The sequence below is a fragment of the Tupaia chinensis genome, unplaced genomic scaffold (genome assembly GCF_000334495.1).
Source record: "Tupaia chinensis unplaced genomic scaffold, TupChi_1.0 Scaffold139484_1, whole genome shotgun sequence".
Lineage (NCBI taxonomy): Eukaryota > Metazoa > Chordata > Mammalia > Scandentia > Tupaiidae > Tupaia > Tupaia belangeri.
The window spans coordinates 214,333-227,959 of NW_006199369.1; the positions used below are offsets into that span (position 1 = coordinate 214,333).

The 13,627-nt window shown below is 44.3% G+C and overlaps 1 protein-coding gene across 1 annotated transcript in view; it reads right to left on the bottom strand.

Moving 5' to 3' along the window:
• LOC114004657 (polycystic kidney disease protein 1-like 1) overlaps positions 1-13,627 on the bottom strand; it is a 44,017-nt gene that overhangs the window by 15,582 nt on the left and 14,808 nt on the right. The window contains exons 4-7 of the mRNA XM_027765711.1: positions 12,388-12,512; positions 11,460-11,548; positions 8,606-8,925; positions 707-880 (exon numbers count right to left, since the gene is read on the bottom strand). Coding sequence (XP_027621512.1) covers positions 707-880; positions 8,606-8,925; positions 11,460-11,548; positions 12,388-12,512 — 708 coding nt within the window. The remainder of the gene's footprint in view (positions 1-706; positions 881-8,605; positions 8,926-11,459; positions 11,549-12,387; positions 12,513-13,627) is intronic.

Here is a 13,627-nt window from a genome sequence, read left to right on the forward strand (position 1 = left end):
CTTCTTATGTGAATGAGTTCAGTATAACCTCACTAATTCCACCTACTCATGCTGATCACCCCAGGAGGATCCTTGGTGGGTTCCCTGTTTACTCTGTTATAATGTCCGGGGTGACTCCCCTTCACAATAACTGCCTGAGTTCCCCACTCCCACCGCACTGGCCTCTGAGCTTTGGTTTTCCTTCTACAGAACTGGGTGGCTGTGAGGACAAAGTAGAGAACAGGGGATAGGCATGAGGCAGCAGAGCACCCGGCACACGCAAGCACTCCCCTGGACCTCAACTCTGTGCTTTGGCTTGTGGCCAGACTATGTGCCCAAATTGTGCCCCCTGTACCTACCACTTCACAGCCACCCCATGCCTCGAGCCCCATCAGTATGCCAACTCCACCCCAGACGTCCCTTGTCTCCACAGTCTCACATGATTGCCACATCCTGAGATCGCCGAGCCCCTTAGCCATGCCCTTCTGATGGCAGGTGTATGTCCTACCTCCTATTTGTCATATGTACGTCTTACTACTTTTACTAAATTATAAATTCCTGAGACTGAGACCTCAGGTCACCCCAGAGCACAGTATTCTGCAATAAACATTTTCTGAATGAGGACAGGGTACAGGATGACTATTGTACTGAACTGCTGTTCTGTGAGTGGTATGAAGCACAGAGGCTGTGCTTCATTTACAGCAGAAGCCTGGCTGCTCAGACTTACTTTCTGGATTCACGGAGGAGCCAGTGAAGATGAGAGCTTCATCCTTGTGGACACTACTGGAATTCAGGAACACAGACACATTCCCCTGGCTGACTTCCATGTAATAGGGCCCAAGCTCCACTTCCGCTCCATGAAACTCATTATAAATAACAGCCTTGAGCATATAGACTCCTTCTGGAAAAGGAAGAGAGAATGGACACCTGATGGACTTTTGTTTTCTCAGTGTGTTTGTTTTTTGTTTGTTTACTATAGTGCAAGTGTGCTTGCCAGACACACACACATACACACACACACACACACACACACACACACACACAGAGAGAGAGAGAGAGAGAGAGAGAGAGAGAGAGAGAGAAATCACCCTCCTGGGGAGACGGCCATGACACAATTGCTTCTCCTCCATTCTCCTCTCAGGATTCAGGCACGCATGTAGGGACCTGAACCACAGAATTAGCATGTGGCATCCAGCACCTTAACCTTCACACCACCTGCTGGCCGGACATTTGATGGACTCTTACAAGCAGGTAAGAGCTAACAGTTGTAGTGAGGTCAGGATGGGATGACTAACCTGAGACCTGAGTCAATAAGGAGATTCTCTTAGCTCTTATCATAGCAGGGTCATTTTAGGTCACATAGTAGGCATGTGACTCACACACATTGAGGTTTAATATTCTGCTGTCTTGAAATTCTTAATTTTTTTAGCAAGGGACCTTGTGTTTTAATTTCCCACTAGGCTTTGAGGTTATGCACAGTAGGAACTAGTCATAAGGATAAAAATAGCTATTGAGTATCCCACAGCTAGGCAAAACAAAAACTAAAAAGCCCTTAAACAATCAAATGAAGATATGGAAGAACTTTATGACTGATTACAAAAATGGCCTTAAATCTTTACCAAGTATTTTTTTAAGTATATTCATTTATTTCTTCCACGAGAGAGAAACCCACAGAAAGAGACCATCATACTGCAATCCACCCTGCCTCAGCCGAGACAGAGCCCAGACATGTGAAAGCCCTCCATGCCCAGAGAGGTCCCAGATGGAAAGGTCCCTGGACCTTTCCCATGCACATCCAGCTGTGTTACTGCTGTGCCACTGCCTGGCTCCTTACTCTGCCTTTATACTTTATTCCACAGTGTCCACGAGGACAAAGCTCTCGTCGATAATATGACTATATTATGATTTCATGGTTCCTCTCATTGAGTGACGGAGCTTATTTCTTCATCCCTTAAATCAGTGCTAGTCTTGTGGCTAGAGACCTGCTGGGTGCTTGCACATTTGGGCCTGCCTCTCTTGCTTGTTGTGGGATCCCTGTCACTGATACCATGAGAAGAAGTCTGGCCTGTTCTGCTGAAGAATAAGAGGCGCACAGCAAAGCTACCTCCATTCTAGACAAGAGAAACATCTAAGCCGGTGATTCTAAAAGGTAGAACCAAAAGAACATCCAAAACCATGTGATGAGGGAACCTACCTCAGTGGCTCCGGAGCCGCAGGCCAGAATAGACACAAAATACAGACTTGGACCGGTTAGGTTCCTAAAGAAATTAGTACAAAAAGTAAAAAGGAAGGGTGAAGAGGGGCTAGGGCATCTTGCTGAGGATGAGGGCCAGCCACATAGGATGATCACCCCCTGAATCCTAACCCTGTCTTCTACTAAGTCCTCCTCCTCCTCTCTCATTGGTCTTTCCCACTGTGGTGTTGGGGTGGTCATGAAGATTAGAGAAGAGAGTGGACTGGGGGCTCAGCACAGGAAGCTTCCGTAGGCAGCATGCACTAAAGGCACAGGAGGGACATGGGGTTCCTTCTGTTCCCCACTCCTACTCAGCAGCCATGGACCTTCACTGCCAGAGTTGACCACATTGTAAGACACAAAACAACCTTTAATTTCTTTAAAAAGAAAGTCAAAATAGTAGTGAAAAATATTTGCTTATCATGCTGCATTGGGACCAAAAATTAACAATGAAATCAGAAAACAAAAAAGGCCATATGACAGATGGAAATTAAAAAATGTAAAGAATAAATAATTTAAGCATCCAACTCAAAATTGAAAACAAGAACAGAACACTTATCAAACAGGGGGAAGGAAATAAAAATAAAAGCAGAAATTATTAGCTAGAGAAAAAATGTAAGATAAAATCTATGGGCCAGCCTTGCAGCCTAATGGTAAGGAAGCTAGATTCCACATGGCCAATTGTGGTTCAAATCTTGGTCTTGGTGCTTTGAAAACACGTCAGGCAAGTGTCCGTGCAGGCCCAATATCCCAACAAGATGGAGAAATGGAGAAGAGATTGGTAGTACTTTCTCCCTCTCTTTCTCCCTGCCTCTCTCTCTCTGGCAAGCACATGTGTCCTCTAGGAATTAAAAAAATTAAAAAGCTATTTCTTCAAATAAACTAATAAAAATTTACCCAACCCTTGATTTCTTTATCAAGAATCAAACACAAATAAAAATGAAAGAAGGAAATAACCAGATATTAATGAAAGTTAAAGAATTATAATGGCCTACTCTGTCTATGTTTATGAAAATAAATTTGAAAGCCTGGATTAAATAGACCATTTTCTAAGATAGTATGACTCAAAGAACTAACTATAGGGGACACGAAAAGTCTGAACCGGTGACTTTTCAAAAACGTAGAGTATGGTGTCAGTGAGCCATCCCAAGACAGCAAGGAAAAAGTCCAGTCCGTTGGGTTAGTAAGACATTTCTCCAAAATAGAACGACCATTTCCAATGCCATTTAAGCTGTCCCAGGGCAAATAAAAAATAAAGAAAACTTCTACATAACATTGATACCTCAAATGCAAAGCTACTGTACAAAACTCGGCACCCACAGACCATTCCCATTTATGAGTACCAGTCCCAATCATGAGTAAAATGTTAGAAAACGGAATCCAGCAGCATATTCAATAAATACACATGCATCAAATGTTCTCCCCTCTAAAAATTCAAGAAAGATTAGATATTAAGATGTCTATGAATATAATTAATGAAACTTGTAGTTCTAAAAAAGTTAGGAACAAAAAGAATTGTATAGTCATTTCCACAGATCCTGAAAGGATTCAACAAATTCAATATTTGATTTACAAAAAATTACTCAATGAAATATTAAAAAAGATGGGACCAGCCTGTGGCCTGGTAGTTAAAGTGGCTGGCTCCCACATGGCCATTTGCACAGTTTGAATCCTAGACCCAGTAGCTTGAGAAGCATGCTGCGTGCATGTATGTGCCCAAAATCTTGAAAGGAGAAGTGATTGTAGCATGACCATTTCCTGTGGGGGTTGTCTCTTTCTCTCTTTCTTCCTCCCTGTCCCACTTCTCCTTCTTCCCCCTGCAAACACATGCACCTCTGGCAAATTTTAAAAACATTTTTAAAAAGGAGGACAAAATGAACATTTCCCACACATAGTAAATCCTATCTGTTCAAATGCAGATCAAGTTTAACAGAGTTACACAGAAGGATCTCGAGAGGAACATGCCTACCAACATGTGTATCGTTAAACTTTGCTCTGAAAGTACCAGCCAAGGTTGTTAAATATGGACAAAAATGGAATGTGTCAAGTTGGCAATGAGAGGTTGTATGTCACTATTTGTAAAGCACATGGAGATTTCTCAAAAACCTACAAATAGACTTGCATATGATCCAGCAATCCCACTTCTTAGTATCTAAAAGATAAGAAAACTCTCAGTTGGAAAAACATCTGCACAGACACGTGTATCGCAGCATTATTTATAATTGCCAAATCATGAAACCAAACTAAGTGTCCAAAAACTGATGATTGGGTTGAAAAACATATATATACTAGTATATATAAAAGCATATATATACTACGAAATATTACACAGCTATAAGAAAAAATGGGATCTGGGGACAGCCAGTGGCATGGTGATTAAGGGCGCTGAACTCCCCCATGGCCGACTGGAGTTCAAGTCCCGGACCTGGTGGCTTGCTTTCTCACTTTCTCTTTCTCTCTCTGTCCCTCTCTGATAAGAAAGAAAAAGAAAGAAAGAAAAAAAGGAAAGAAGGAAGGGAGGAGGGAAGGAAGGAAGAAAAAGAGAAAGGAAAAAAGCAAGGTGGGAAGGAAGGAAGAGAGGAAGGAAGGAAAGAAGGAGTAAAGGAAGGAAGGAAGGAAGGAAGGAAGGAAGGAAGGAAGGAAGGAAGAAAGAAAGAAAGAGAGAGAGAGAGAGAGAGAGAGAGAGAAAGAAAGAAAGAAAGAAAGAAAGAAAGAAAGAAAGAAAGAAAGTTAAATAATCTTTAAAAAAAGAAAAGAAAGAATGAGATCCTATTATTCATCTCAAAATGTATGGATATAGAAGATTTCATGTTGAGCGAAGTGAGCTATACTTTAAAAGATACACGCTGTATATCCCCACTCAGTTTGCACCAATCATCTGCACTTTATGGCAGAGGTAGAAAGATCTGAAGATGTGGTGGTGAAAGGATGGAGGTGGATGCTATTGACAGTAAGGGGGGAAAGTAGTTGGTAGGAAGCGGTGGGTGTGAGACAAAAAAAGAGATCCTAAATGATAAACTTGTTTACAAGGAAAAAAAAACTTCTTGTATTGTCTGAAATAGTTCAGAATAGTGTGCATTTGTTCACTTATCTGTCATCAAAAGAGCACTTTGCCTAAAATAAAAGTCTGACTAGTGTGCAAAATGTTTACAATCTTTTACAAAATTATAGATTTTCATTAACTTGTAAGCCATCCCTTTCATTTTTGGTACACATGAAATTGCAACTGAAATTTATTTTGTCGATGTTTTTGGAATGAACTGAATAAACTTTTTGTTTTTTAAAAAATAAATTTTTTAAAGGCCAGAATAAATCTAGAAAAAAGTGAGCTAGTGACCTGGCTGTGATGGTGCAGTCATTAGAGGTGCTGCTGAATGCTGCTGGAAGCCACATAGGAAGGCTCTGGGTTCACACCCCAGGTCTACCTGAGCACACCAAGCATGCTGTGACCCTTCTGGCTGCAGGACTGGGAGAGAATCAGGGCATGAAGAACCAGTCCGAGGTCCCGATCTTTCCCTCTTTCTAGCTCAAGAAATAAGTAAACTTTTAAGGGGCAGGGGTGGGGAGCAAGCCCCACCAACTGTGAAACAGAAAGTCTCACAACAGAGGTTCAAACGCAGACACAGACCGGCCAGGTAAGAGGAACAAGACTAACAGCCTACAAACAGCCTCAAAGCAGAGAGGAGAGAGCATGTGACACGTGGGGTCCTTCAGGCCCAGGTGGGCCACAAGCAATCAGCAAGTGGTGTTGAGCTTCATGGGCAGGTGTCTGGAAAGCAGCAAAATGGAGCCTACGTGCAAACGCTGCACCAGAGTAGCCACTCAAATGTACTATAGGGTTAAATGTACAAATCGGAATCATAAACAGTAGGGGAAATCATGAGAGAAATGTTTTATAAATCTGGAGTAATAAAAACATAAAATTATGGCATAAAATTCACAAGCCATCACAAAATGGCTAGAGAACAGTTAATAAAAATTAAAATTTCCTTGTGGAAAAAAACTATAAGCAAAGCCATAAAAGGGAGGATTCCCATAAATGTGATCCTCTTCTTGATGAAATACAGTCAAATACTGGTTATTTTTACATGGATGAACCTAATAAGATGCGAATTAAAACTACAGAAAGATAGCACTTCACCTATCATATTGGCATCTACATTGTCACAGGAGTATAAACTGAATAGCATTAATCGGGTATAAAGGACACCAGAATCTTTTACCCCCGAGATACGCTACTTTGACATAAATATTTCTGAGCTAAAGGCAATTAACACATAACTAGCACACAAAGGGCTGATTGAGCTGCCCATCCCAGAAAAATTCTTATGAGAAAGAGAGCTATCTGCCTCGCCTCCCTCTTTCTCCTAAAGAGAGATTTAAAGTCTCACTCTCTTGTCAGCTCAGAGATGGTGCCAGAAGACTCTGGGAACAGACCTTCCACCCATAAATTTGCCTTTCCATATTTTCCTGCCTCCGGGAATCTGGAAGTTGTTTGGTCCTTTGTCTTGTTCCTTCTAAGATTAATTGTTCTTTATTAAATATTCTATATAAGCCAGGACCCTTAGCATCATTTCAATTTGAGAGTCCCTCTACTACAGAGGCTTCTCCCATATGTGGCCATGTGTAAATAAATTTGATTTTTCTCTTATTAATCTGTCTTTTGTTAACAGGAATCTGTCCCAGTTAGGAACTTACGAAGGTTAAGGAAATAAATGATAATTTGTCTCCCCTCCAAGGGCAAGTTAGCAGTAACCCATTAAATTACAAATATATCTAGCATTTAAGGCAATAACTCCATTTTCCTATAAAATGGCATATCTGAGGGATCTTCAAAAAGTTCACAGAAAAGGTTTGTGATGAAAACATTGCAGGAGTCACCCTGTGGCATGGTGGTGAAGACAGCTGGATCCCACATGGCCAACTGCACAATTCAAGTCCCAACCTCACGGCCTGAGAAAAATGCCAGGTGTGTGGATGTGCATGCCCAAAATCATGAAGGAGGGAGAGATGGAGGAGAAGGGATTGCAGCATGAGCATTTCCCGTGTGGGGATACTTCCTCACTTTCACTCTCTTTCTCTCTCTCAGGCCTATAAACAAAATTACAAATAAATAAATAAAGCACTCTGCATGGGTTTCAAAATTTTTGCACCAAAATAAACGTATTTTCATTTCATTTTTTCCACAAATGTTTTGAAGTTCCCCTTTTACATACGCTGGCACATTTGTAAAAGGCGAAAGACTTACACGATCTGAAGAGAAGCCAGAGTATAGGCACATCTGTAATACTGAAGGATTAGAAACAATCTCAAAGTCCACTAAGAAAGAAAAATAAAGCTAAATTTTGCCTCACTAAGTTAGTGAACTGCTCCACAAACACACAAAACAACAGGGAAACTCCTCCGTGCAGGTATGGGGCATCTCGAAGATATGGACACGCACTCAGGTGGGCAGGGAGCAGGTCACTGCGTGTAGTACACTTCCTATGCATGGGAGGCTTCTGTGCATAAAACATGTGAGAAACGGGAGACAGCAGGTAACTGCAGCTCAGTGGGAAAACGACCTTGTACTATATGTACATCTCTCTAGAGTACGCTGTTTGTACCACGTTCAAGAAATAATTTTCAAAAAAAAAAATTAAATCTTGGGATTAGCAGGTGCCATCATGGTTAAGACGCTAGACTTCCACATGGTAGACCGCAGTTTGAGTTCCAGACCCAGAGGCTTGAAAAATCACACCAGGCATGTGTGAGTGCATGCTCAAAACCCCAAGAGGAGAGCGGAGAATGGGTTGTGGCATGGCCATACCCCAGGGGGATGGTTTCTCACTTTTCCTCTCTGGCACTCTCAGGAGCGTGCATGTGCCCTATGGCAAAGAAAAACTAAAAAAAAAAAATCAATCAATCAATCAATCTTGCCAGCAAGCAAAAATATCAGAATTCTCCACTCACCCCCACCCTCGCCACCTCTAGGAGTTTAGCAGTTGTCTAAGTGGAATGGGTCCAATGCCCATATATGCATATATAAAGAGTTTTTCCCTTCCTTGGGTCAAAATGCAGTGTTGGAAATTTTCGCACAACAGAATCAGTGTGCAATATTAAGTGTGTGTACTTGAAGGAAACAATACGGGATGTCCAACAGTAATGATGTTTGAGTTTTGCATCCAGGTGGGTAGGAAGTGGCCCCATGTCTTAGCTGTGGGATCTCAGAGCAAATCCCTCAGCTTCATTCTGGCCCTGCCAGGGGTGACCGAAGGTGAATGAGATGAGTGTGTGAGGAGCTGGCCTCAGTGCACAGCACAGATTCCTCCACGTGCTCAATGGGCCACAGAGCCATCAACCAGGGTGGCTAAGAACCAATTAGGATCTCTTTCTCAGGTTCTCGTGCCATACCTGTCCCATACTGGTGGTAGGCAGTCGCCACCGCTGCCTCAGACACATTGTTCAGCCTTATTTCAACCCCAGAGCTGTCTCCAAAATCCAGAGTCAGACAGACAGCTGCCGGGGAAGCCAAGTGTGCATGGAATCCCAGAGGCAAAGGGGCCTGGACACCTGCTTCTGGGAAGCTGTGGAGGACGGGGTTCACTGCATGGCTAGGATCCTGCACTGGGATGGGCCCAGGGGGACGCCAAGTGAGCAGACAGGACCTCTCAGGACCAGGCTGGGCTTCTGGGACGCTGGTGGTACAGGGACCAGGCAGGCGGCTGTGAGAGCTGCGGGGGGGAAAAAGGCAGAGGCTTCAGATTTCACCACAGTCTAACAAGGTCCTGAGTCACCAGGGGGTACGGAGGGCAGGTGCAGACAGCTTGGTCCTGGTCCGGGATGCTGGCTGGGAGCAAGGCTTCAGAGGCCCATGACAGGACTCGCCTTCACCAGTTCTCAAACTGGGGTTCTGAGCCAGCAGTCTCAGCACCATGGGGCACATGTGACAGGCAAGTTCTTGGTCCACTCCAGATTCACCAACTCAGAAACTCAGGTGAAGCCAGCAACACCCTAGGAGACTTCAAGATCAGCTACAATCTGGGACCAGCAGTTGGCGTAATGGCTATGTTGCTAGACTCCCATGTAGTCGACTGTGGTTCGAGTCCTGGACCTGGTGGCTTAAACTCCCGCCGGGCATTTGTGTGTGCATGCCTAAGATTCCAAGAGGAGAAAAGAGAAGGGATTGCAGAGTGGCTATCCCCCCTGGGGGGTGATTTCTTGCTTTCCATCTCTCTGTGTCTCTCTGTCTTTCTGGCAAGTGCATGTGCCCTACAGCAAAAACCTCTTTAAAAAAAAAGTGTATTGATTTCCTCCATGAACAGTAAAGAGAGAGAGAGAGAGTACTCCCAACAGGGAGGTGTTCAAGTGTGAATTTGAACCCTCCCCCTGGGGGTCAGCCTGCAGAGCATTACCTTTCACTGCTGCACCACTATCTGGCCTTGTCCCCACTTTCTGTTGAGATGACACCTTTTCTTTGCTTTACCTAACAAACACCTACTTAGCCGCTCAAGCCCAATCTCCATCCCATGACTTCTCAAGTCATGGTAAGTGGTTCCTTTACAGAGTCCCATAAACTTTGGAATTCACCAGTGTGGTCTCATTTGCCATGTATTACCCTCTCCTGCTTGGACTTTACGTTTTCTGTGGTGAGGAGTTCTACCTTAATGGGTCTTCATAACCCCGAAATCACCTGCTGTGATAAATGGTGAGTTTCTTTTTGGGGGGAGAATTTTATAAGTAAATAAAAGGAGTAATGTTATAAATAAACAGATCAAGAGTAAAGACAAAGTGGGTTGGAGGTTCTTAGGCTGAGTTAGCATATGTTAGGCCGAGTTAGCATAGGCCGATTTAGCATAATCACCACCATGTCAGGGCTTTGAGGATGGGGCCCCAGGAGCCCAGGAATTCGTAAATAAACAGAGGACAGGAACTCATAAATAAGCAGAGGATGGGCCGACCTGGTGGTGCCAGGACAAGGTTTACCTAACTTTTACCTAACTTTAACTGAGAGTTCTTACTTAGACTCAAGCAGGCGGTAACAACTGGACCCTAACTTTGCATACCCCCCTCTCTTGTGTGCTGCATACTATGGAAAGTTGCTGACAGTATATCCTGTATTGCCCTCCTGAGCTATAAAAGGCCCCTCTAAGCTAGATTCAGGGTGCTTGTTGCAACCCACTGCATCGGAAACAATAAATGCCTCTTATGCAGTTGCATTATCCTTGACTTCTCAGCACTGCTACTAGTTAAATCGACCTTTGTACCCTAACAGAGGAAGAATAGCGAGAACTGTGGTTAATTTAGCTGTTCATTCTCAGCAACACTGACGGACCATCACCAGCAACTATCAATACTTTGAACAGGGACACAGATGTGCAATCGAAGATGAAGAAGAACAAAGAAACATCTACAGTTGCTCAATCTTCTTTTACTTTAAGAAGGAAAAGTTACATTTGTTCTTTATGTGCTTAATTTCTGTTAGAAAACATAACCCTTCAATTTCCAGAACAGTGTGACATTATGCGATCCAGAGAAAGGCAAACAGTTTTTAGAATGTTGCTTACTTTGGATTCTTTATTTCCCAATGCTATTTTTTATTTTTAATTATGGCAACAAACAATAACATACATTTTCCCATCTTAATCATGCTTAAGTGTATGCTTCAGCAGTGCTCAGTGTATTTTGTAAGACATTTTTGCAGGACATTTTCATCCGGCAAAACTGAAACTCTGCCCCCTTTAAACAACAACTTCCTGTCCCTCTGCCTCCAGCCTCTGATGACCATCCTTATGCTTTCTGTCTCAATATTTTGATGACCCCTGGGGCCCCACATGAGAGGAAATCCCATTTGCTTGTCTTTTGTGACTGGCTTATTTCACAAAGCACCACGTCCTCCAGGTTCATCTAACACTACGATTTCCAAATGCGCATGCTCTGTACCCAGGATCTCACCAGCTATCACAGTATCTGGTACCTAGACAGGCTCACTACTGTGCGTTAAGAGTCCACTGTGATGACAGTGACAACTCTGAATGGCATCATCTTGTAAGACTCCAACATTTGAGATTAACCTTGTTATACTACCTGGTCTAATTCTGCAAATTAGCTTCAAAATATGCTTCACTTTTCCACTGCAGTTAAGGGGTGCTTTATTGAACCCACCCCAGTCCAAGGAGGAGCGAGCCTTGGCGAATATGTGGACAAGTCCTGTATGACCCGCATCATTGGTGTATAGGAAGCATGACTTCATGTGGCGCTGACATACCTGTGGGCACTGGTGCTCCAGTCCAGGGAAACTGGTGTTTTCCCATCAGAATGTAATGGTCCTTTCCTGGTCATTTTCAACCAGGAAAACTAAAACAAACAAACAAACAAACAAACAAACAGGGCTAGTCCTGTAGCCTAGTCATTAAAAAAACGTCATATATGGTTGACCGTGATTTTAATTCTGACTCTGGTGGCTTCAAAAATATGCAAGTCACATATGTATGCCTATCCCATATCCCACTGAAATGGAGAAATGGTGAAAGGATTGCAGCATGACCATACCCCACTGGGGGGTATTTTTTTCTCTCTGTCTGGTCAGCCCATGCACCCACTGGCAATTAAAAATAAACAAACACGGGCCAGCAGATGGTGCAGAGGTTAAGGTGCAGGAACCTAAATGGCTGACTGACAGGTTCGAGTCCTGGACCTAGAACTTAAAAATCATGACAGGTGCATGTGTGTGTGTGCCCCTAATCCCAAGAAGAAACTCAAGGAGAAGGTATTTTTGGTGTGGTCATCCCTCCTGGGAGTGATTTCTCACTTTCCCTCTCACCCTCTCTATCTCTCTCTCTGGCACGCACACACACCATATAGCAAAAACTAAAAACAAACTAACAAATGAATTCACTAATGATTTCCATGCCTTGGGTTGCTTGAAGACTTACCTGTGTTGGAGCCACCTGAGGGGTGACCCCTACTCCCCTAGGCTGGGACAGCCCTATCTGCTCTTCATGTCTGGGATTTGCCCCAGCACAATTAAGGTTTTAGAAGTTCAACCCAGTACAAACACACAGCATGAAAAGGATGCCTCACGAGGCCCTGCTGCAGGATGGAAGCACTTGGAGCCACCTCTCCTTCCCCTGCACACAGTATCTACAGGAAGAAAACCCTAGTTCCCAGAAACAGGTGTGCTCCCACAAGGATACCTGCTCTCCAGAAGCTGGTGGGGATGGGCGCTGGGCTGCTGGGTCTCCTGCCATTCCCCTCAGAGCACCTGGAGGACAGCTGAACTTCCCCTCACTCAGGAGTTGCACATGTTTAGCAGAGACCCCTAGAGAGAGAGAACACACATGCTATAGACTGCACCATGCAGGAGGTGGGAGGACAGAGACAGAGAATGGCCCACGGTGGTTCAGGCTGACGGGTGCTGTGTATCTCCAGAACCCCTGCACCATGCCCTGCATGTCCCCAGGCTCCCTCTGCTGGGTGCCATGTGCTGCCCTGTCTTCTCTTTCTTTCCTTGCTTTGTGCAGTATCTTGCTGCCCACACACATGGGCAAAGTCTGAGAATGCACCCACACTGCTAGGACTGCCTCTTCCAGAACACACCAGGGACTGGCTCTGCAGTAATGAGCAGGAGGTGTGTAGGAAAGGGGGAGAACCACACTCCAAACAAACATGGGGGACCTGATGGGCAAACATGAGGATGACAGACATACCAAGGTTTCAAAGCCAGGATGGCTCCAAACTGGCAATCAGGCTGTGACCACAGGAAGGACCTGGTTGTGGTTCATTCTTCCCCTCTCTGAGGGCCAGAAGGCCAGCCAGGCTGAGGGCATTGCCTTATCCCTCAGCTGGGAGGGCAGATGAGACAAGATCTAGGCACAGGAAGCTGAGGATGGGCTCTGAGTGCTAGTGACGCCAACCTTTCTACTCATGAGAATGTTGAAAATGTCCATAATGAAAATTCAAGAAAATATCTCATTTAACCTGGGCCTGCACAGAGCTACCCTGAGCAGGAAACCAGGAGGCTGCCCTTTGGACTCCTATTGCCACCACCCTCCCTCACCTCCATTCTTCAGAGAGAGTCCCTAGTCCCTAGAGCAAGATAGTGGCAGGCAGGTTGGGGGTCAACAGGTATGCCTTACTGTGGTGGACTCAAGGCTTATAGGTGAACATGTTTCCAGCTAAGCCCATTTAACACCCAATCTGTTGCATGGACCAGCCTCCCTCGTGGTGGAAAGAAACAAGACCTGCAGAAAGTCAAGTAGAGGTTCTTGAGCTGGGTAAGAACAGGAAGGGGCCACCATGATGGGCCAGGGCTTCAGATTCTGCATAGTTATCACCCACTGAGGAAGAGTCAGCATCCCCTGTTTTCTTCTTCTTCTTCTTCTTTTTTTTTTTTTTTTTTTGGAGAGGTTTTTGCTTTAGGGACCCTGGCCCCGC